Source organism: Haliotis rubra, unplaced genomic scaffold (assembly GCF_003918875.1).
Source record: "Haliotis rubra isolate DU_JTF1 unplaced genomic scaffold, ASM391887v1 Scf383, whole genome shotgun sequence".
NCBI lineage: Eukaryota > Metazoa > Mollusca > Gastropoda > Lepetellida > Haliotidae > Haliotis > Haliotis rubra.
The window spans coordinates 589105-612354 of NW_025767061.1; the positions used below are offsets into that span (position 1 = coordinate 589105).

General features: G+C 41.2%; 1 protein-coding gene across 1 annotated transcript in view; it reads left to right on the plus strand.

The window, feature by feature from the left end:
* LOC124286450 (rap guanine nucleotide exchange factor 6-like) overlaps positions 1–23250 on the plus strand; it is a 164640-nt gene that overhangs the window by 28066 nt on the left and 113324 nt on the right. Inside the window, 2 exon segments of the mRNA XM_046722829.1 lie at positions 8088–8215; positions 12793–12876. Of these exon segments, the coding sequence (XP_046578785.1) occupies positions 8088–8215; positions 12793–12876 (212 nt within the window).

Genomic DNA, 23250 nt, shown 5'->3' on the forward strand with positions numbered 1-23250 from the left:
TCCAATCTATCTCCAAGTGTACTTATCGACATTTCTGCAAAGTGCCAAATTTGAAACAAGATTGAATCCTGCACTCTCAGCCTCTGTAATCTACTAATGGTTGCAATCCTGGAATGTTTTAGTGTTTGCTGACCAGAGACACCATGGAAATTAAAATTTTGGCAGCATTTTGTGTTTTAATGAGGATAAAGGACTGGATTATGTAATGTTTCATAAAGCAAAATCCGTCATGAATTAATGGCCTCTATTTCAGCCAGTTGCACCATTTTTTTATTAAGTCATAGCATGATTCATGGTAAATAGCTCAGCGAGGAACTGTTTCCATGTCACAAATGATATTCGTTTACTTCTAAAGTGAATAACGACTTGAAATACGCTTTCCAAGTTGACTTTCATCTTAGGAGAATATTTGATTTTTGAGAGGTGCCAATGGAAATCAATGCCAAGCCAATCAGGAAGTGTTGAAATGTGATTCTCATCTTTACACTGGTTGTTGGTTGTTTAACTTTATTCAGGGCAAAGCTAGTGTCAACAGCCAGGGCTAACATGCGCCATCCCCAAGCTGCAGTGACTTTACCAGCTTCTACATCATGTCCACACATGACGCAATGGACTTCTCAGATGTTGCACATTCTTCCAACTATGATGACTTTCAAGGTTAATTGGGGGGATCTTTTTATGATTGTGATGTGGTTTTGCAATTCATGTCACTAAAATATTTGGAGGATGAAATGTTTTTGGGTGCAGTGAGGTCAGTGGTTGTTTTTAATGTAAAAAATAGGATGAAGAAATAAAAACGTTTTCCTGGCAAAATGTGCAATGTTAAAGCTACAAAGAAACTGACCCATATTGTTCAAGAAACTAGTGGTGAGGTGTTATGAATTTGAAAGTTTTTACTTCAGGCCTTCAAGTTCATATTAACAAATTAATGTTATATTGGTTGAAGGTTGGGGTGTATTAGTTGCATGTCATGTTTGGCTCAGTAAATAAGAGTGACAATTCTATATTCATAGGAAAACCCCAAGGCATGGTGTCATAAGCATGTGTTTATGAATCCTTATCAAATAGTGATGATAGCAGGTGTTCAGGAAAAGATGAGCATAACCTTCCCCATTAGAGGCACCTTCACAAACACATGCAAAGCCAAGTCATTTGTTCACCTAAAAACACAGGAACGTCTGACAGGAGTCTAAATAGGGAATTGCATCAGGCATAATTTTCCTCGCTGATGCATTACATTTGGAAATGCCATCTTCATGTCTATCATAAAACTTTTTGAAAGCTTTACAGAGGCCTTGAATAGGGAACCTTCTCAGTCTTAGTGACCACTCGGCATTCTCAAAGGTTGCGATGAAAAAGGAAGCCACATTTTCTAATTACAGTATAACAAGAATCATTATCTATTCAAATTGGATGTTGTCCCCATATCCAAAGCATACCATAACGTTTTCTCTGGAGGTGATATTTGGAGGAACCTAATTGAACTGTTTATGATCGATTCCAAAATTGATGACGTGACAGAATTGTGAATGTGATAAAAATATTGATGTTTGATCAAAACATGATTGATGTGTTTTCGATACGTTTCATGTAAAATCTTTTAATTTCATCTGAGATGAAACAGTCATTTTCCAGAAGTGAAAGTCAGCAGGGCTGTAGACGGGGTTCAGTGTCGCTGCAGCTGGTTAAATGATGCTGAAAGAATGAGAAGGTGACCTCACTGGTTGCAATACAGAGAATTCAATTTGTTTTCAGTAAATGAATAGAAATGGTCCTTTGAGATTCCGATCAGTTCTTGTTAAGATTTATGGTTTGATGAAATGAAAGCAATAATTTGAAATGATAGTTTGAAGAGCAGGTTGTATTGACTTTAAACTGGACTAACTGCTATGTCAAGTTATCCTTGAGCAGGGTGGCAGTGGAAGAACCAAATTGGGATAGCAGGAAGAGAGCTGACTCGGTTATTGATTTCTAGACACATTTCATTGAGGGATGAATGATTGCATACCAGAAATAGACCTTATTTCATAATTCTCATATTGTATAAGCAGTGTAAGTGACCAAAGTTATCACATGTATCTATTGTATTGAGATGCTTTGGTATTGAGTTGCAGGAACATGTCTTGAGTGTAAGGTTACAAGGACAGACAGTGTTGACGAGACAACAGAGTTGTTGGGTAGACATATCTATACAGGTAGCTGTTTAGACCAAGAAACTCATTGAAGGGTGTTGTTAGGTCAACATTGAAAGTAAGTGAGTGACCAAGTTTTATGCCACTTTTAGCAATATTCCAGCAATATCACGGCGGGGGACACCAGAAATGGACTTCACACATTGTACCCATGTGGGGAATCAAACCCATGTCTTCGGTGTGACGAGCGAACGGTTTAACCACTAGGCTACCCCTCTGCCCGTCGACATTGAAAAACAGTGAAGAATTTTTAGTTGACGTCGAAAAACAATCATGGTTTTGGGGTATGATAAGGAAATGTTTTTGTTAAGCATGGGCAAAGACAGTTTTTGAATTGGGCATGGAGAAGGAAGGTTTAAAGAAGGCAGTGGTTGATGAAAAATTCTTTTAGGTTGGGTATGTAGAATGATGGTTTTAGTTTCCTGCATGGATAAGGACAGTTTTAATTTGGGCATGGAGGAGGAAGGTTAAGGTTGGGTATGGAGGAGGAAGGTTAAGGTTGGGTATGGAGGAGGAAGGTTAAGGTTGGGTATGGAGAATCAATGTATTAGTTTGGGCTTGTAGAAAATATTGAAACTTGTTATGATCAATCTCTGCTCACTTTAGTCTCCCCATTGTCCCCACTAACATAAGCTATGCAGTTCTAAAGTGGCTAAGTGATTCTGGTGTCCCATTAAGTCCTGTGGATGGAATGGTGCTAAAAGTGGTGCTAAACCTTACTCACTCTCACACGGTGCGTCAGAGGTGTCATCACTGGGTGTAGTAGCTGAACCATACACCCTCACACCCAGTGCATCAGAGGTGTCATCACTGGGTGTAGTAGCTGAACCATACACCCTCACACCCAGTGCATCAGAGGTTTCGTCACTGGGTGTAGTAGCTGAACCATACACCCTCACACCCAGTGCATCAGAGGTGTCATCACTGGGTGTAGTAGCTGAACCATACACCCTCACACCCAGTGCATCAGAGGTGTCATCACTGGGTGTAGTAGCTGAACCATACACCCTCACACCCAGTGCATCAGAGGTGTCATCACTGGGTGTAGTAGCTGAACCATACACCCTCACACCCAGTGCATCAGAGGTTTCATCACTGGGTGTAGTAGCTGAACCATACACCCTCACACCCAGTGCATCAGAGGTGTCATCACTGGGTGTAGTAGCTGAACCATACACCCTCACACCCAGTGCATCAGAGGTGTCATCACTGGGTGTAGTAGCTGAACCATACACCCTCACACCCAGTGCATCAGAGGTGTCATCACTGGGTGTAGTAGCTGAACCATACACCCTCACACCCAGTGCATCAGAGGTGTCATCACTGGGTGTAGTAGCTGAACCATACACCCTCACACCCAGTGCATCAGAGGTGTCATCACTGGGTGTAGTAGCTGAACCATACACCCTCACACCCAGTGCATCAGAGGTGTCATCACTGGGTGTAGTAGCTGAACCATACACCCTCACACCCAGTGCATCAGAGGTGTCATCACTGGGTGTAGTAGCTGAACCATACACCCCTCACACCCAGTGCCCAGTGCATCAGACTGTGTAGTACTGACTGACTGAGTTTAGTTTTTCATCACTGGCTGTTTAGCAATATTCCAGCAACATCATCAGAGGTGTGTCATCACTGGGTGTAGTACCAGAAATGGGCATCACACACCCAGTGCATCCAGGTGTGTCATCACTGGAGTGTATCCATACACCCTGACACCCAGTGCATCAGAGGTGTCATCACTGGGTGTAGTAGCTGAACCATACACACCTCTCACACCCAGTGCATCAGAGGTGTCATCACTGGGTGTAGTAGCTGAACCATACACCCTCACACCCAGTGCATCAGAGGTGTCATCACTGGGTGTAGTAGCTGAACCATACACCCTCACACCCAGTGCATCAGAGGTGTCATCACTGGGTGTAGTAGCTGAACCATACACCCTCACACCCAGTGCATCAGAGGTGTCATCACTGGGTGTAGTAGCTGAACCATACACCCTCACACCCAGTGCATCAGAGGTGTCATCACTGGGTGTAGTAGCTGAACCATACACCCTCACACCCAGTGCAACAGAGGTGTCATCACTGGGTGTAGTAGCTGAACCATACACCCTCACACCCAGTGCATCAGAGGTGTCATCACTGGGTGTAGTAGCTGAACCATACACCCCTCACACCCAGTGCATCAGAGGTGTCATCACTGGGTGTAGTAGCTGAACCATACACCCTCACACCCAGTGCAACAGAGGTTTCATCACTGGGTGTAGTAGCTGAACCATACACCCTCACACCCAGTGCAACAGAGGTTTCATCACTGGGTGTAGTAGCTGAACCATACACCCTCACACCCAGTGCATCAGAGGTGTCATCACTGGGTGTAGTAGCTGAACCATACACCCTCACACCCAGTGCATCAGAGGTGTCATCACTGGGTGTAGTAGCTGAACCATACACCCTCACACCCAGTGCAACAGAGGTGTCATCACTGGGTGTAGTAGCTGAACCATACACCCTCACACCCAGTGCAACAGAGGTGTCATCACTGGGTGTAGTAACTGAATTGAAGCTGGATATATAGCATCTACACTGCTACCATAGCACCCCAGACAGGCAGGTTGTATGTACATAAACTCAGTTTACATGCACAGGTTACGTGGATGAGGATTAGGCAAATGTGATTGGCGCTGTTTTTGGATGGGAGCTTATCTACTGGATGAATGTTATTAGAGTGTTTTCCAGCTTGCATTACACTGCGATAGGTTGTATGCAGTATGCTCTTGAGTGGGTGTTAGTTGTGTGTTAAAGGGATGGATGTCGGCATAGCTATGTGTTTCAATGTACCACCCAGACCAATATCTATAACTAGCTCTGATGCAGAGTTCACTTCTGAATATGTGGTTGTCCTATGCTTAATATAAAGTATTTCCTGAGCAGTGCTCCAGATTTAAAGGGGTTCCTAGTTATAGACCTTGAGGGTTTTACATGGTAAGGGGGTTCCTATAGACCTTGAGAGTTTTTCATGGTAAGGGGGTTCCTATACACCTTGAGAGTTTTACATGGTAAGGGGGTTGCTATAGACCTTGAGGGTTTTACATGGTAAGGGGGTTGCTATAGACCTTGAGGGGTTTTCATAGTAAGGGGGTTCCTATAGACCTTGAGGGTTTTTCATGGTCAGGGGGTTGCTCTTGACCTTGAGGGTTTTTCATGGTAAGGGGGTTCCTATAGACCTTGAGGGTTTTTGATGGTATTTTTATGTGACCATGGATGAATGTTTCAGTATTCAGCCCAGTTTGCTAACACATGGACTGTTTCCTCCCTCGATTGATGACCATGGTGTTGTTTTAACACTCTGGAATGACTTCACCTGACATAACAGCTTCATTGACTGCAGTGCAATCGTGATGGGTGCATGTTTGCTTCAAGTATTCAGCAAGTTCAGCTGTTATGGTTAACAGTGTCAACACTTTTATAAACGCTTTCATCAATGAAATCAACATTTACTATTGTAAATATCCTGTTGGTCACAGTTGTTGAAGGTGATTATGAAACTACGCTATTGCAATGATTTATGAAAAATTCATGATTTATGAAAAATTCATTATCTCAAGACATGCTCTATGAACTTATCTAAAATGTCAATTGACAATGTTTAGAGTGTTCATCAACATCAGTGGAGATAATAAAGGACATATTTATAAACCAGGCATTTATGATGTATCAGCTGTTGAAATTCTCTCTTACCAGAAATAGTCCATATGATTACAGTTTATGGCAAGTGTAACTATTACAACATATGTACAAGTCGTCCATGGGGCATGTAGTGTGATGGGCTTGTTTATGCTGCACAAATTGAATTGCAGGTTTACAAAAATCTGCCACAACAGATTGGGTAATTGATTTATTTATTTCGTGTTACCCTACTGTTACTGATTGCTAAATAGCAACACTTTTTGTATGCCATTCCAACATTGTTACACTTGATGCATGCAGGGAATTAGTTCTGTTTCCTTTATTGATATTTAATTATTTAGTTGTGTGGACATTGCAGTCAGTTGTTATAAGGTGAAGGCTGTGGGTGTGTATGCCCCCTAGAGTTACCTCCCCTTGATTGTTCCACCAATCAGACTTTGCAGTTGAGGGTTATGTGCAGCTGCAGAGCACTTGTAAATATTTACATATACCTAGGTAATTATCATGTTAATTAGCTGTGTGTGTAAAGTGGTTTTATATTTGATCAATGTTTTGTAGGCCAGATTGCAGCGACAAAAATACAGGGCATACAATCAGTAGCAGCGACCATGTTGTTGTCATAGATTTTCTAAATATTTTTATGGTTTTGATTCACCTGTTCAAAGAATCATCAGATTGGGAACCTATAGACCTTTATGAAATTTGTATTTAAGACTTGCCTTGTATTATTTAAAAATGCAGAGACCTAAACATGAAAAGAAGACCTTGTATTCCAGTCTTTCAATAAATTCTCTCAAATGTTATGGTATGTACCAATTTGGCAATTGTTTAGTCTTCAGCTGGACATCGCCACTGAGGAAGTATTTTGCATAGTTCTCTTGGTTACAATTTAGCTGACAACTTCATTTGATAACAATGCTTGTCAGCAAGTATTGGAGATGTTTTTGTGAAATGTCAAGCTTCCCTGTCAGGAAGTGCTTGTTTGAAAGAATGTGTACAAGACATGCATATACACTGACATCAGTGGCTTCAGTGTTAAACCTTAGAACACATGAAGTGATTCCACTTGATCGCGTGTCGTACACAATATAGTGACATTTACATGTTGTTGTGAACAGGGAGTATATTACACTCAGCGTAACCTTGATTTGTGGATATAAGGGAAGTGAGTGCAAAATTCATATTTTAAATGCATGATTTCATTTTGTATGCGCACTGATTATTTTATTCATTGATTCAACAAATTGAAAATGTCTAATATTCCACTTGTGAATGAAACGTTTGTTTACGGAAGCCATCACCCATTCGCGTGCCCACAAAATGTGACGTCACCTTGTTTCGTGGATTACGTAGTCGGTTACTTTATACCACTATGTACGACATCCCACTGCAGTAAGTATTGACACCAAGGAAAGCAGTCAACGAGAAGTGAGAATGTTGGAGCTAACGGTATCTTTTTACTTGACATTTTGTAAAAATAAAATTTGGTAATGGTGGTATTAGTGATCTGGGGCTATTTATCTCAATGCTGGACAATTATATTTAGTGTACTTGCATGTAATGCAGAGATTGGAACTTTTTTGTCAGCGAGGCGTAGCATTGTATGTACATCAAAAGTACCACTTCGTGACGTCAGTCGAGACTTAATTTTCGAGCTAGCATGATTATTTCTGCGATCCACGAATCAAGGTTATCCACAAATTTAGGTTACAGTTCTGTAATTGTTTTCTTTTGTTCCCATTGGAAACGAACAATCCATTCCATACATGGCTACAAGAAAGTTGTTTTTGATTATTTTGATATTGCTGAGGTACTTCTGGAAACAAAATCAAACAAAAAAACTCAATATTTTTGATGAGTGATTAAGTAGCCTACAAAGGTTCTGGACCATGGATGTCTTGATGTCAAGGGTGGTGCTATTTGCTGTGAGTTGCAGAGTGCCAGAACCTTTGATCATGGATTTTAATTGCAGGTTCGCCAAGATAATGATTCTTAGTTCATGCTTGTGGGATTACGATTTCACATTTGCATCACCTTAAAAAACTGACACATTGTAATATTACTGAAATACTTTTCAAAGCAGCAGTAACACAACTATGTCACACACTCTTTACTAAAATTGTTCACATGCAATGATGATTTTTTTCAAGACAAATCCAAGACTGCAGGTATGTTTATTGATCATTATACTTGTGTATTCCAGGACTGCAACATCATCTATGCCTACCTCCATGGCATGGAGGCCCTGTCAACTCTGCGTGAACCAGCACTCCGATCGCTCTGTCACACGGTCAGATATGAATTCCATGATGCAAATGATATACTTTACTGGTATGTATATTTCAAATGATATACTTTATTGGTATGTATATTTCAAATGATATACTTTACTGGTATGTATATTTCAGCTGTGCATTTACTGGTATGTATATTTCAAATTTACAGGGTATGTATATTTCAACATATACTTTACTGGTATGTATATTTCAGAGATTTTAGTCTTGTATTTTACTGGTAGAATTAGGATTGTAAGGCACATGAAGGGAGAATTGTTCTTATTCCAGTTTGTGAATTTGTAATGATAATTGCTCCTGAGCAGGTCTGTTTCATTCCCTGACTATGTCTTGGTTGTCTGACCAGGCAGACGGTGTATTTCTGACTGAAGAGTTAATTCCCTTAGGGACCCCAGGGTGAGTTGGTCCCCAGCAACCTATACTGGTTGTAAGAGGCGACGTAATGGACAAGGTGGTCAGTGTTGGCCACTTGGTTGATTGTCTGTCATGATACTCAGATGGCATGGATCACTGTTCACAATATCAATCACTGGGTTGTCGAGTCCAGACTCACGTATCTGCACGCTAGTGGCATATTGCTGGAATATTGCTGAGTGCACTGTTAACAACAGACAAGACAAATGCACTTAAGCATAAAACAACATTCACTCTAGCACATGCATGGTTTGCCAGACCGAAACAACCGTGGGTGTTCACGAAAGGAGGAAGGATTCACAGTGATCCACGCTATCAGTATCCCAGAGTTTAGCTCCTAATGTCACAACACAGATTTTCTGTCAATAACCAGAGCTAGTTATCGCTGATCACGGAATGTAATAAGTGAGTCCTGATAATGGGGCTATAAGTGGCTTGTGTGGCATGTAGCCAAATCAAGCTTTCCAGCCACCACACAAACAATTAAGTGGAGTTGTTGACATCGTAACATCAACAGACAAATTAAGTTGGGGATGCTGCCAAGTAGGTTCCCGAAATAAACCCGGAAAGATAATCTGAGATTAGCTGTGCCTGTTCCCGGCAAAAGGAGATGGATCCTTCACCACACGGCAGTTCATTATCATTTCTAATTCATTATCGTTGCTACATGATCTATCGCCATTTCCCCTTCTAAAAGAGATGCAATATTCAGTGCACTTAACGACATATTCAATTGCATTATAAATTTGTCTCATTGACAGGTAAAATGGCACCACACTCAAATGAACTTTAGGGATCATTGTATGCATTAAGTAGATCAGGTAAAATTCTTGAAGTACTGATTCTTCTAATAGCATTGTTACTGTAAAGCCTTAAAGAGATGTATGAGACGCCAAAGCGTGGTCTCAATCCCTCTCTGGAATCTATTCAGAGAGTGGTGAAGATATTCCTGGCAACACAAAAACTCCCCTTGGCTGTTTCTCATACCTTGGTTCAAGAATAGAGAAATAACACGATCCCAGGTCTTTTATGACGTTTCTTGCGCACATGTTGCACTGTTTGACGTGCGGCATGAGCCTGTGTATGACGAACTACTATGCACATGCACACATGCAGGGCATTGGGTATCAGCTGATTGTGGGATGCTGCCTTGGATCAATTACCTACTGTATTGGTATAATAGAGGGGTAGAAACTGAAGGAGGGGGCATCTTCATCTAAGGCTGCGAGTAACATCTGATGGCTTGTTACGTAGCCCAGCCTCATACACACGCAGGACTTGCTTAGTTTGGTCTTTTGATAACTTGTGGTATTTTACATAGAGAATATATCTTGTGATGTGACACTGTTGATATTTGTATAAAGGTTATAAGAAAATGTTATGTGCAAAAAATTAATTCAGAGATGCCTTTGCAGCTGTCTGTCGAAAAACATGCTTAACAACTAACCCATACAAGGACCCGTGGATGCGTTTCCGTAGAATTTAGTGTTTAGGGGTAGACTCTAGTTCCGTTGGTTTACTGGACTTTACAGAATCTTAACAGACAAATGGCAGAACATGTACTTAGTTTCAGCTCAAGTAATATATGTTTATAAGAACACTCTTTGACTTGCTTGGAGTGGTATATAATATGTCTATCATAATGATTCTGCCTATATTGTATTGAACATTGTGTGTGTTTTAAGTCTGATAAGAAACATGCAAGATCGGGGTTTCAGGCTATGAGTTGAAGAATAACAAGTTATCTTGTAAACACCCACATGGATTGCATGGTATCTGTTTGAGTAAAAATGGCTGAAACTAAAAACTGAAGTTTTGCATTTTCAGCAAGGAACCACTAGGGACAAATGTGTTTGCTGAAGTTGTGAAACTGTTTAGTGTGTGACTAAGAGTTCTGGTAAACAGTTTGCTGCATGAGTGTTAGGCTATTCTGGGTTCCTGGTATTTTTGTCCAAGTGTCACATGTTAAACGTGCGAAGTTGATCAAATCTGAGAAGCTAAGGTATTGCAGTTTGATCTAGACACTGTTTCCTAAATTAAAAGGGTTATTTTTCAATCTTTGTGCCTTCAAAAGCTGTGGTAACCATAGCAATGGGGAATGTTTTTGTTATGTTTTGAGCTGTAACTAATCATTGATTTACCAGCTAAACTGAACCTGGTGTTACACAAATAATTATTACAAGATGCACTGTTCCAGAAGTAATTGAATACTTGGGAAACTTTGTTCATATGAAGTGTTTTCCTTGAAGCTGTGTTTTCCTTGAAGCTGTGTTTTCTTGAAAGTCCTTGTTGCAAGGACATGTTGATGATCTGCATGGTGTGTGAGAGAGTTAGTCAAGATAATACAAGTGTTAGGCTGAGAAAATTGATGATGTATGTAAGTCTCGAGGCGGGAGTTGCCATGTTACTGCTGAGGTGTGACTTCGGCTAAAATAGACTATGCTGGTAAACTTGTTGTCCTGGAAAACTTGTTTAAAGAATTGAGACGAGTGGCATCGGTTATTACCATTATTCCCAGACAATTTCTAGTGAATACATTTAGGAATCAGAGGGAAGTATGGTATGGAATGAGATATCAGACCTTAAGCATGATAAAACATGCAGCAGAGCAATACAGGCAGACCGGAGACTGAACAGCTTCCATAAATATTGTTGGAATATTCAATGCATTTGCAATATAATTATGCAAAGCCATTATGGGATTCCTTTTCAGTTTCTGTCAGTGAATTGAGATTGTGTTGAAAACTTCGTGAAACATTTTTATTGTATTTTTTCTCATTATCTAGCTTTCCCTGAAAGCTTCCAAACTCACTACACAATTAAATTAGTGGAATATGACATCATTGAGCTAAACATTTTTTCTTGAGGGATCACAAACACATCCTGAAGTTCATATGATATCAAGCATGTGATCACCAGATTATGTGCCATTGCTGCCTAATTATAAGCCACAGCTAGACACTTCTACCATATCTACACGGGCTGTAGCTGACATCATAGACTATGTACTTCTTGACTTTTATGCCAGAAAATACGAGGGGCCTACAAAAAGTAGTCGGTCTAACTATATTCTCCATGTCCAATGTTTGAAAAGCTTCCATTTTATTTTGAAGGAATCATTAGCAAAGCCATATCCAAAATTTCACATATGTAGGTAATGTGATTACCGAGATGTTAGTCATTACAACACATTGGGGTAGAATATTTCTTTACAAATTGCAGAAAATAAAAAATGATCTGTCATTTGGTACCTCTTGGATAATGGTATGCCCCCAGATAGTATCATATAAAATATGTTCAGTATAGTATTGGATGACATCTCGTCATAATCAACGTTCCAAGATTTGGATTGCTTGATTTATATTTAAATGGGGGCTGGTTTTTTAAGGACACCCTCATTTTAATCTTTCAAGAACATTGCATGTGGATACTCAGGCTAGCACTGTTTACAATATATTGATAGCTGACACTTGTGTGACCATTCAGTATTTAGTTTGAACCCTTGGCATCATGTATGAATAAGTGAAACATTAGAATAAGTTATGTCCTTATGATTACGTCATCTGAAAGGAGATGGGTAGTGTCTCTAAAACAAGCTCTTTCAGTAAACATGAAGGAGGGGAGTCACTTTAACAAGCGATGGTAGTTTCAAATTGCTTTTTATGCACTTAATATCTACGTTTGATTCTAGCGGACTTCTGCCTGTCTCAAACATACAAAATGTTTCTTGCATATTTTGTTTCCTGAAGTTTGTGATGCATTTATTGCAGATTTTGCGTTTTTTGGGGGGTACCAAGATAAAAAGTCAAACAAAATGGGGCTCGTGAGGCTGGAACATAGCAAAACCAATTTGCTTGAGGTTGACAGATAATATGTAGAAAAATAAAACATAAAAACAGCTTCATTTCTATCATTTTGTAGGTGAGGCTTACTACTTTTTGAACACCCCACTTATGTCACACTAGTGGCTTGAAAATGTCTTGATTCATACTTGTTTTGTTGTAAGAGGACCAAAATATATAAAAGTGTCTTTAATACCTAATGGAAGTTACTGTTTTTAAAGCAATGGTACGATTTGATGTCGAACCACCAATTACGTTTTCTGGATTTGCTATAAGTAGGTACTTAGTTTGTAATCTCAGATAAGTCTTGATCTGTTCCTGATGCTACTTGATAACTAGCAGAAGCTGTGTGTTTCAGCCAAGGGGAGCTGGCCATCTGCTGGTACATCCTGTTGTCAGGGTCTGTGTTCATCGAGGGAGCCATGTTCCTGCCCAGAGCCAGGTAAGTACTTCATTACAGATGCTGCTGCAGGTGTTCATGGTTGTCTTCAGACCACTTGCTCCGATTAGACAGACCTCCCACTCCTCTCAGCCACCCTTTGCTTCATGATAGTACTCAGTACCAGTAGTTACTACTGAGGAAACAGCTAGGCACTTCATATACACACACGGTACTCAAAAGGTCTAAAGACATTTTATAGTCACTGGATGTTGGCTTCGAGTCATCCTTAATTTGTTTTTCTGTGATTTCAAAATTGATGATGTATATGACTTAGGATTACCCTACATGCACACTGAGTCAAATGTCTGCAACACTACTGGATATGGGCCCTACAAGTACAGGGTCTCTCTTTGAGAAGAGTTAGTCACATTAGACTCAAGAACCTGCTGATGTGCAGGACTATGTAATATCGTACATTACTAATTAGGCATGCTTGTTGTCCTGTTATGGGAATTAAGATGCAGTGAGATAGCCCAGTGGATATGTTTGCAGGCTTGTTTTTGCAGACGACCAAGCTCAAATCCCAACCTGATGTTACTCAATATCAGAAAAAGAGAGCTCTGATGAATGCAAGATGTTGCTAAAGGGGGACAACTCTTACAACCTTATTTGTTTTGGTACACATCTCAAAATTTGTGTCACGATTGAATGAATGAAGTGACAGTATAATACCTTCTGGCTTCAAGTCTCTCCATTTCTGTAGTATTGATGGTTAAACAACCATAGAAGCAGTTTTCTCGTGTGCCTATTGAATAGTCAGTTCATGGTTACATGCAGCCGAATTGAATGTTTGTGGTAACACTGAGTGGACAGTGATGTCTTATCAAGTTCAGGGGTTGATGTAGCTGCTGGTCCTTTGGCTTGTGGCCATCAGAAACAGCAAAGGGCTTGCTGTCATTAGTAGTCTGTGGTCCATGTTGTTCTGTCATACAAGTTTCAAATCCTGATTGAATATCTTCTCACAACTCGTTAAAAGTACAGAGCTGTTACATATCATCTTACAGTGGATGGAGTGCCCGCGATGTATGGAACACAACTTGATATACTAATAAGGCAGTGTTTAGGTATAGATCCCTGCTTCACAATGATTTAAGGATCTCTACTGAAGCGTTGCTATAATTAAAGTTGGCTTGCATAAATTATGTCCTCTGTGTCATCTGTCAGTCAGCTAAGACTATGCAACAATTTATCATATAGTTCTTTATTGGCTTAATGCATCATGGTATACATATTTCAGCCACCATGCAATACTGATAAGGAAATGTGTATATAATGGCAAGCTTTTAATAGATTGGGCCAGGAGTATACTCGGTGGTGGGTCAATTACTCTACAATCTACGTCGCAAGTTATGCATTTGTTGTATATTCTCTTTGACATTTCACAATTTATGATCTTTGTTGCTGTCGGATGTTTTATCATTTATATTTCAATGAGGTCTTTCTGGATAACGGTGTGTGAGCAGCTGAATTATTAAGGCATCAAGGCATTTACCACACATATATTGATGTGATGCTTGGGAAATAGTTTACTTACGCTTTTCGTGTGTACTGTATCATGGCAGGAGTAATGTCATGTTACATGGGTGTAAAGTGTGAAGCCCATGGTGTCATGGTTGTGTTACAAAGCAAGAATATTGCTTCTGTGGTTTGAAACCCAACTCACTCGCTCACTGAAATATTATTGTCAGAACTGTTATCAAATGGTATATTTTAATTACGTTTTGTAAATTTTACTTCCTCAAAAACTGTACAAGCATGTCATGTAAAAGGAAGTTGGAACGTTTGATAATTTGATTAATTTTGCATCATTTCGATAAGTTGTTTTAATCGTGTATCCTCTTGTCGCCTCTAGTGATAAATGTTATTCTTAACATGACATCTTTGTAAGTACACTGGCATCAGTTACCAGAATTTATTTGCAACACATGTTGAAAGCTACAAGATTGTTAATGCCTTGGACAAATGGAGGTCAGACACTGAATAATTCCTTCATTGTTTTGACACTGTGTTATTGATGTGTAGTTGTGTGAAAAGAGGACCTGCCATCATTGCTACTTCCTATATTTATCAACATAAAATGTCGGAGTCGCCAGCAATCCCAAACATAAATGACATGGGAATTTGATAATAACGATGTCACACGTGTTTTTATATCTGTTTTCTACACTTGAGATCTTGTTACAGGAACTCGTTTGAATTACCAAAGTGTGTGTTAGCATGGCATCGAGCATGAGTCATCGTGTCTCCAAGAGCTGAACCAGGCCACTGCTCTCTCTCTCTCTCATGTTATGAGCCCCACATGGGTAATCTTAGCCTTGCTCCTCGGCCCCTAGGCTCTATTGAGCCTATAACTCACTTGCAGTTGTCAACGCATTAGCTGTGAGATCACCTACTTCAAACTCTTGTGCAAACATACATTAAAACCCTTTCTCAAATACATGATTATTTTTGCATTATTTTAAATGATTGTAGTGTTTTATTTACTTTTTAAAGTATGGAGGCTAGCTGATAGTCTTAGGGGATTCCTGTAGCCGAAATTAGCTGGAGAATTTGATGGGGGCTGAGACAGTTAGACTGCTAGGCCAATATGGCGGTCTTTGTGTTGGTATTTTTTGTTCTGATGTTGGTGATTTTCATTGAATTATTGCATGGTTTATGAATAAATGTTCATTACTGGGTGATTGAAATTGACAGCTTTGTCGGGTAATTACATTATGTCTGATGTGAAATGATGATTTTTAATTTCTTTAAAATGAATATTAATATAATTTCTTTTTAGGTTTTTATCAGGATTAGGTTCAAGTAATACCCGAATGAGATTTTGATCAGTAGCTTTATCATAATACTGAAAAAATATTTGAGTGATTATTATTCATCTCATGCAATAATCCCCTCTTTGTCGTGACGCACATTTTTCCAGCCAGAAACATGCAGTTTCACTCTTCGTTAACATTCTATTGAAAAGACGTTAAGAACACCCCAGTTCATCACAAGACAAAAGTGAATCTTTCATTGCCTTGTTACAGTACTATTGTCATGAACAAAATCAGATGTTCTTTAACTTTGAGTATTGTATGTTTGGTAAAAGTCTTTAATTGTAAAGTCATTGTAATTTTACAGTAGAATGAATATCCAGTCTCCATGTGTGTAGTATGAGCCTACTTGTATAGGATGAGGTTGACGGTGTCTCGTGATGTTAGAGCCTACTTGTATAGGATGAGGTTGACGGTGTCTCGTGATGTTAGAGCCTACTTGTATAGGATGAGGTTGACGGTGTCTCGTGATGTTAGAGCCTACTTGTATAGGATGAGGTTGACGGTGTCTCGTGATGTTAGAGCCTACTTGTATAGGATGAGGTTGACAGTGTCTCGTGATGTTAGAGCCTACTTGTATAGGATGAGGTTGGCCGGTGTCTCGTGATGTTGACCTACTTGTATAGGATGAGGTTGACGGTGTCTTGTGATGTTAGAGCCTACTTGTATAGGATGAGGTTGACAGTGTCTCGTGATGTAAGAGCCTACTTGTATAGGATGAGGTTGACAGTGTCTCGTGATGTAAGAGCCTACTTGTATAGGATGAGGTTGACAGTGTCTCGTGATGTTAGAGCCTACTTGTATAGGATGAGGTTGACGGTGTCTCGTGATGTTACATGGATTGGTGTTCTTGCTATCAACCATCAGTTCGACCTGCTTGGACAGGTTTACAGTGCAAGACACCGTTGGTTATGTTCACCTAGTCTGCAGATCATGTTGGACTAGTGGTTATGTATAATATCTAGATTCTCTGTAGATTTTCACTTGTGTTGGACTCTCAGACTAGTGGCCATGTCTATCCCTGGATTAATTACAGGCTAAATATCTGCTGGGATGGTAAACAGTATGTATAATACATGACCATGACGGTATTTGTTAGATAGGGGAATCTGTGGTCATTGTATCCTACTTGAATCAAGGGACTTTTAACTTTAGGCTTAGTCTGTCATACAGACCCTGAAGCAAATATATCCAAGAAAGCCCACACAAGTCCAGAAAATGTGGCAAGTCTAGATTTCCTCAGCTTCTGAAAATGAAGAAAGTCTCAGGGCTCCTTTTCATTATATATTTTTTTTATTTTACTATGAACTTTTTTCAGTAAAATATGTTCATTTCAGAGACTAGTTGTTAGTCTACTTTAGGCTCTGATAAGGATATGTTGACTCTCATGCTTACTTTTGAACATTGCGATGATTGCAGCTTATCTACAATTTGTTTGGTCCTATTTCTCTGTAGCAGTATTGAATCAGTCTGTGTTATCAAACTCTCTGTAATTGAGAAGAATTCACTGTGAATTATGGTAGTGACACCATTCTGTGAACATGCTCCAGAGAGTCAAGTATGTCACACGTCTGATACTATGTGTGATAACTTATTTTTCAAAGACATTTTTGGGATTGTGTTTTTTCACATGAAACATATTATTTTCTTTGAGAGGAATAGGTTTTATTTCAAGGCAACAAAATCTCACTTGTTTAAACCTGAAGACCGCTGTCTATGTCTCCTGGACAGGTTTCTGTGTCCTGGAGGTGACTTGTGTGGTCCCTCCAGTGGGGGTTCTAGGACATAATGATGTGGTTTTACAGGGGCACTGGACATGATGATGTAGTTCTACATGGAGGGGACATGATGATGTGGTTCTACACGGAAGGGACATGATGATGTGGTTCTACAGGGAGGGGACATGATGATGTGGCTCTACAGGACGGGGACATGATGATGTGGTTCTACAGGGAGGGGACATGATGATGTGGCTCTACGGGACGGGGACATGTTGATGTGGTTCTATAGGGAGGGGACATGAATGATGTGGTTCTTCAAGGTGAAGGGACATGATGATGTGGTTCTACAGGGAGGGGACATGATGATGTGGCTCTACAGGGAGGGACATGTCGATGTGGTTCTTCAGAGAGGGGACATGATGATGTTCTACAGGGAGGGGACATGATGATGTGGTTCTACAGGGAGGGACATGATGATGTGGTTCTACATGGGGAGGGGGCATGAATGAAGTGGCTCTACAGGGAGGGGACATGTCGATGTGGTTCTTCAAAGAGGGGACATGATGATGTTCTACAGGGAGGGGACATGATGATGTGGTTCTACAGGGTGAAGGGACATGATGATGTGGTTCTACAGGGGAGGGGGCATGAATGATGTGGCTCTACAGGGAGGGACATGTCGATGTGGTTCTTCAGAGAGGGACATGATGATGTTCTACAGGGAGGGACATGATGATGTTCTACAGGGAGGGGACATGATGATGTGGCTCTACAGGGGAGGGGGCATGAATGATGTGGTCCTACAGGGAGGGGACATGATGATGTGGTTCTTCAAAGAGGGGACATGATGATGTTCTACAGGGAGGGGACATGATGATGTGGTTCTTCAAAGAGGGGACATGATGATGTTCTACAGGGAGGGGACATGATGATGTGGCTCTACAGGGGGAGGGGCATGAATGATGTGGTCCTACAGGGAGGGGACATGATGATGTGGTTCTTCAAAGAGGGACATGATGATGTGTGTCCTACAGGGGAGGGACATGATGATGTGGGTTCTACAGGGAGGGACATGTGGATGTGGTTCTACAGGGGAGGGGCATGAATGATTTGGCTCTACAGGGAGGGACATGTCGATGTGGTTCTTCAAAGAGGGGACATGATGATGTTCTACAGGGAGGGGACATGATGATGTGGCTCTACAGGGAGGGGACATGATGATGTGGTTCTACATGGGGAGGGGACATGAATGATGTGGTTCTTCAAGGTGAAGGGACATGATGATGTGGCTCTACAGGGAGGGGACATGATGATGTGGCTCTACAGGGAGGGGACATGATGATGTGGCTCTACAGGGGAGGGACATGTCGATGTGTGGTTCTACAGGGAGGGACATGATGATGTTCTACAGGGAGGGACATGTTGATGTGGTTCTTCACAGGGGGGGGGGGACATGATGATGTGGCTCTACAGGGAGGGACATGATGATGTGGTTCTACATGGGAGGGACATGAATGATGTGGTTCTACAGGGGAAGGGGACATGATGATGTGGTTCTACAGGGGAGGGACATGATGATGTGGTCTACAGGGAGGGGACATGATGATGTGGCTCTACAGGGAGGGGGACATGATGATGTGGTTCTACAGGAGGGGACATGATGATGTGGTTCTACAGGGAGGGACATGATGATGTGGTTCTACAGGGAGGGACATGATGATGTGGTTCTACAGGGGAGGGGGGCATGAATGATGTGGTTCTACAGGGAGGGACATGATGATGTGGTTCTACAGGGAGGGACATGGGAGGGGACATGATGATGTGGTTCTACAGGGGAGGGACATGATGATGTGGTTCTACAGGGAGGGACATGATGATGTGGCTCTACAGGGAGGGGGCATGAATGTGATGTGGCATGATGATGTGGTTCTTCAGGGAGGGACATGATGATGTGGTTCTACAGGGAGGGACATGATGATGTGGTTCTACAGGGAGGGGACATGATGATGGGAGGGACATGATGATGTGGTTCTACAGGGAGGGGACATGATGATGTGGTTCTACAGGGAGAGGGACATGATGATGTGTCTCTACAGGGAGGGGGCATGAATGATGTGGCTCTACAGGGAGGGGACATGTCGATGTGGTTCTTCAGAGAGGGGACATGATGATGTTCTACAGGGAGGGGACATGATGATGTGGCTCTACAGGGAGGGGGCATGATGATGTGGTTCTACAAGGTGAGGGGACATGATGATGTGGCTCTACAGGGAGGGGCATGAATGGTGGCTCTACAGGGAGGGGGACATGATGATGTGGTTCTACAGGGAGGGGACATGATGATGTGGCTCTACAGGGAGGGGGCATGAATGATGTGGTTCTACAGTGAGGGGACATGATGATGTGGTTCTACAGGGAGGGCACATGATGATGTGTTTCTTCAAGGGGAAGGGACATGATGAATTGGTTTTACATGGGGAGGGGACATGATGATGTGGTTCTACAGGGAGGGAACCTGATGATGTGGTTCTACAGATAGGGCAGCTTCAGATAGTCAATCGTCAACCATATGGCCTGAAACATTTGATGTTCTGATTTCCCCATGTGACTGTGTCCGGATTGTATATGGTGATACTCCCTCACAGCAGTTTCTGTTCCTGAAATAATGATTCAAGTTTCATTCACTTGGGACAGTTTGCAACTCCTGGTAGCCTAATTGATATTCTCAAATTAAAACACACATTCTTGAGGCTACCACATCGTATTACGTGAACATGTCCACTCGTTATTGTTATTGTTCGAATGAGAAATAAGGACTTGTAGATCGTGAAAAGTACAAAATTGTAGATCGTAAAGAATGATATGACAACATGACATCAGTCTGCATGACTGAGCTTCATCAACAGGTGTGGAAGTGAGTCCAGATTGTAGGACATTGTAGCACTACCCCTGATGTCTTTCATATTACAACATCAATAATATCTACTTTTGGTTTTAGAGATGATTTTAATTAAGGAATCTTTATGGAATGTTAAAGTCATAATAAAAAACTGGCTTATCAGGCCAATTTGTAATGATTGTTGGCAGTAAATCTAAAGTTTTGAACGATATGAAAGGAAGTGGTTTCATCTGAGATGTCGTTTGTCCTTTCAGTATGTGGTGAAAGGTTTGATGGTACGAAGTGTTGGTGAACTGTATTGCATGTATCTACATGCCTGTAACCTAGGCAGGCTCGGGTTGTGGAGGAAGTGTTCAGCTACTGTTACATGTGGTACACACAGATCACTTCGGCCCATTTCCTGGTAGTGTTGCTCTGGGCCTTACCCCTGATATGGGGCACAGTCAACATTAGTCTGTCTCACTGTCCCAGAACCACACCATTTTCCCCTCCACACATTCTGTATTTCAAAACCCTAAATGAAGTAATCTAGATTTCTTCAGGTTCAGGTTCTAAGTCTCCCATCTCACTGACTCAGTGAGGCTCCTTTTCAGTTTAAATTTAATTACTTGTTTCTGAAATCAAAGTTCAGAATTATATATATTCAGAAACTAAGCATTAATCCAGGTCCACTGGTATATGACTGGTGACACTGACGGGGATGAGGGGCGTCTCACCTATTGTCTCCTCCAGTGTCTCACCTATTGTCTCCTCCAGTGTCTCCTCCAGTGTCTCACCTATTGTCTCCTCCAGTGTCTCCTCCAGTGTCTCACCTATTGTTTCCTCCAGTGTCTCACCTATTGTCTCCTCCAGTGTCTCACCTATTGTCTCCTCCAGTGTCTCACATGTCGTGATATTGCTGGAATATTGCTAAAAGCGGCATAAAACTAAACTCAGTCAGTCAGTCAGTCCAGTGTCTCACCTATTGTCTCCTCCAGTGTCTCACCTATTGTTTCCTCCAGTGTCTCACCTGTTGTCTCCTCCAGTGTCTCACCTATTGTCTCCTCCAGTGTCTCACCTATTGTTTCCTCCAGTGTCTCACCTGTTGTCTCCTCCAGTGTCTCACCTATTGTCTCCTCCAGTGTCTCCTCCAGTGTCTCACCTATTGTTTCCTCCAGTGTCTCACCTGTTGTCTCCTCCAGTGTCTCACCTATTGTCTCCTCCAGTGTCTCACCTATTGTTTCCTCCAGTGTCTCACCTGTTGTCTCCTCCAGTGTCTCACCTATTGTCTCCTCCAGTGTCTCCTCCAGTGTCTCACCTATTGTCTCCTCCAGTGTCTCACACACAGCAGCAGGTTTGCAACATTTGCCCTCGTGGCCATCTAGCGGACAGCCTGACAAGATCATATTGAAACATGGTATCTACTTTTTCTGACTATAGTTGCTTTCACTGAGCCTGTTTGTTGAACAACACTTGATTGTTTGTCAGGCAGGTTGGTATGGATTCCCTCAGCCAGTTAGTTCATGTCCAGTCTAGAGGTGAAGTAATACAGCCCATGTAAATGGAATATGTCATAATGCATGTCACATTAATTTGTGTCTCCTGATATGTGTCATTGTCATGAAATGTATGGCTTTGTGCATGTATGCATTTGTCTTGATAATGTTAAAAGACACATTTTTATGTCGTTCATCTGCCATATTCCCTGTAATAGATGCCCTGGGGATGGTGAGGTTGCCAAGTGGTTAAAGCGTTCGCTCGTCACGCCGAAGGCCCGGGTTTGATTCCCCACATGGGTACAATGTGTGAAGCCCATTTCTGGTGTACCCTGCCATGATATTGCTGGAATATTGCTAAAAGCGGCATAAAAATCACTCACTCACTTACTAAATGCCCTGGGCACTTACAAAATTGACAAAAATCAGGTGGTTATTAAAACCATTCAGTGGCAATAAATATATTTTCAGAAATCAACCAGTGGACAAACGTAGTAAGAAAAAAACTGAAATTTTTCATCAGCAGTTTCAAAGAATTATTTACTCCTTTTACACTTCGGCTTTCTTTTAAAATCCCTGATAATACACTTAAAAAAGAATTGTCATGCAAATGTTTGGTCTTAGGGTATGTGTGAATATTCAAAGATGGTGAGGTGCTTGTTAGAGCAACCCACTCTAAACAGGATATATGTGCATTCTAATTCTTGTGTTTGTAGCCACAAAGGTCCAGTTATCCACATTGGTAAAATGTGGTGCCACGCCATGACATGGCTCAAATGTTGAAAAAGTGGTGTAAAACTATACTCACTCACTCACTCACTCACTCTCTTACTTGCTTACTATGCATTGTAGTAGAAACCAACTGTGATACAGAAAGGTGATGAATTTATCATGATGCAGGCAATGTAGTCCTATATTGAAGTGGTGACTGCAGCATCACATCTTGTCAGTTCTTCCTCACTCTCACACTGAACAACATTTTACAAAGAAAAAGCAATAGCTAAACAGTGGCTGACAAATCAGTCTCATATCGTCAACATTGGACATGGAGCCTTGACCTGGCCTCATATCGTAGGTCACTCCAGCGGCCATGGTGGTATTGATAGGCCCTGAGGGCTGGTGTTCTGGACCAGCCTGCTTCTACTTGGACAATATCAGTTCCCAATAACACAAACACTTGCCTATTAATTAGTGTCACAGTTGTAGATTAATTGGCATGTGGAATTTGCCATTGGCTCTGGAATGTTTTCAGTCTCCTGATTCATGTCAACATATAAACATATCTGACAGGTTTCTAGTTTTATAAGTGTTTCTAGAATCAACTCTGGAAAGTCTGTATTATTTTCAGCTTCAACTACTAGTGTCTTGTAATTGATGTTTTTTTGCTTTATTAAATTTCATATGTAGCATTCCTTCAGAACTTTCTTTATCAGACAAGTATATTCCAAAAGATAGCTGTTTTTGTC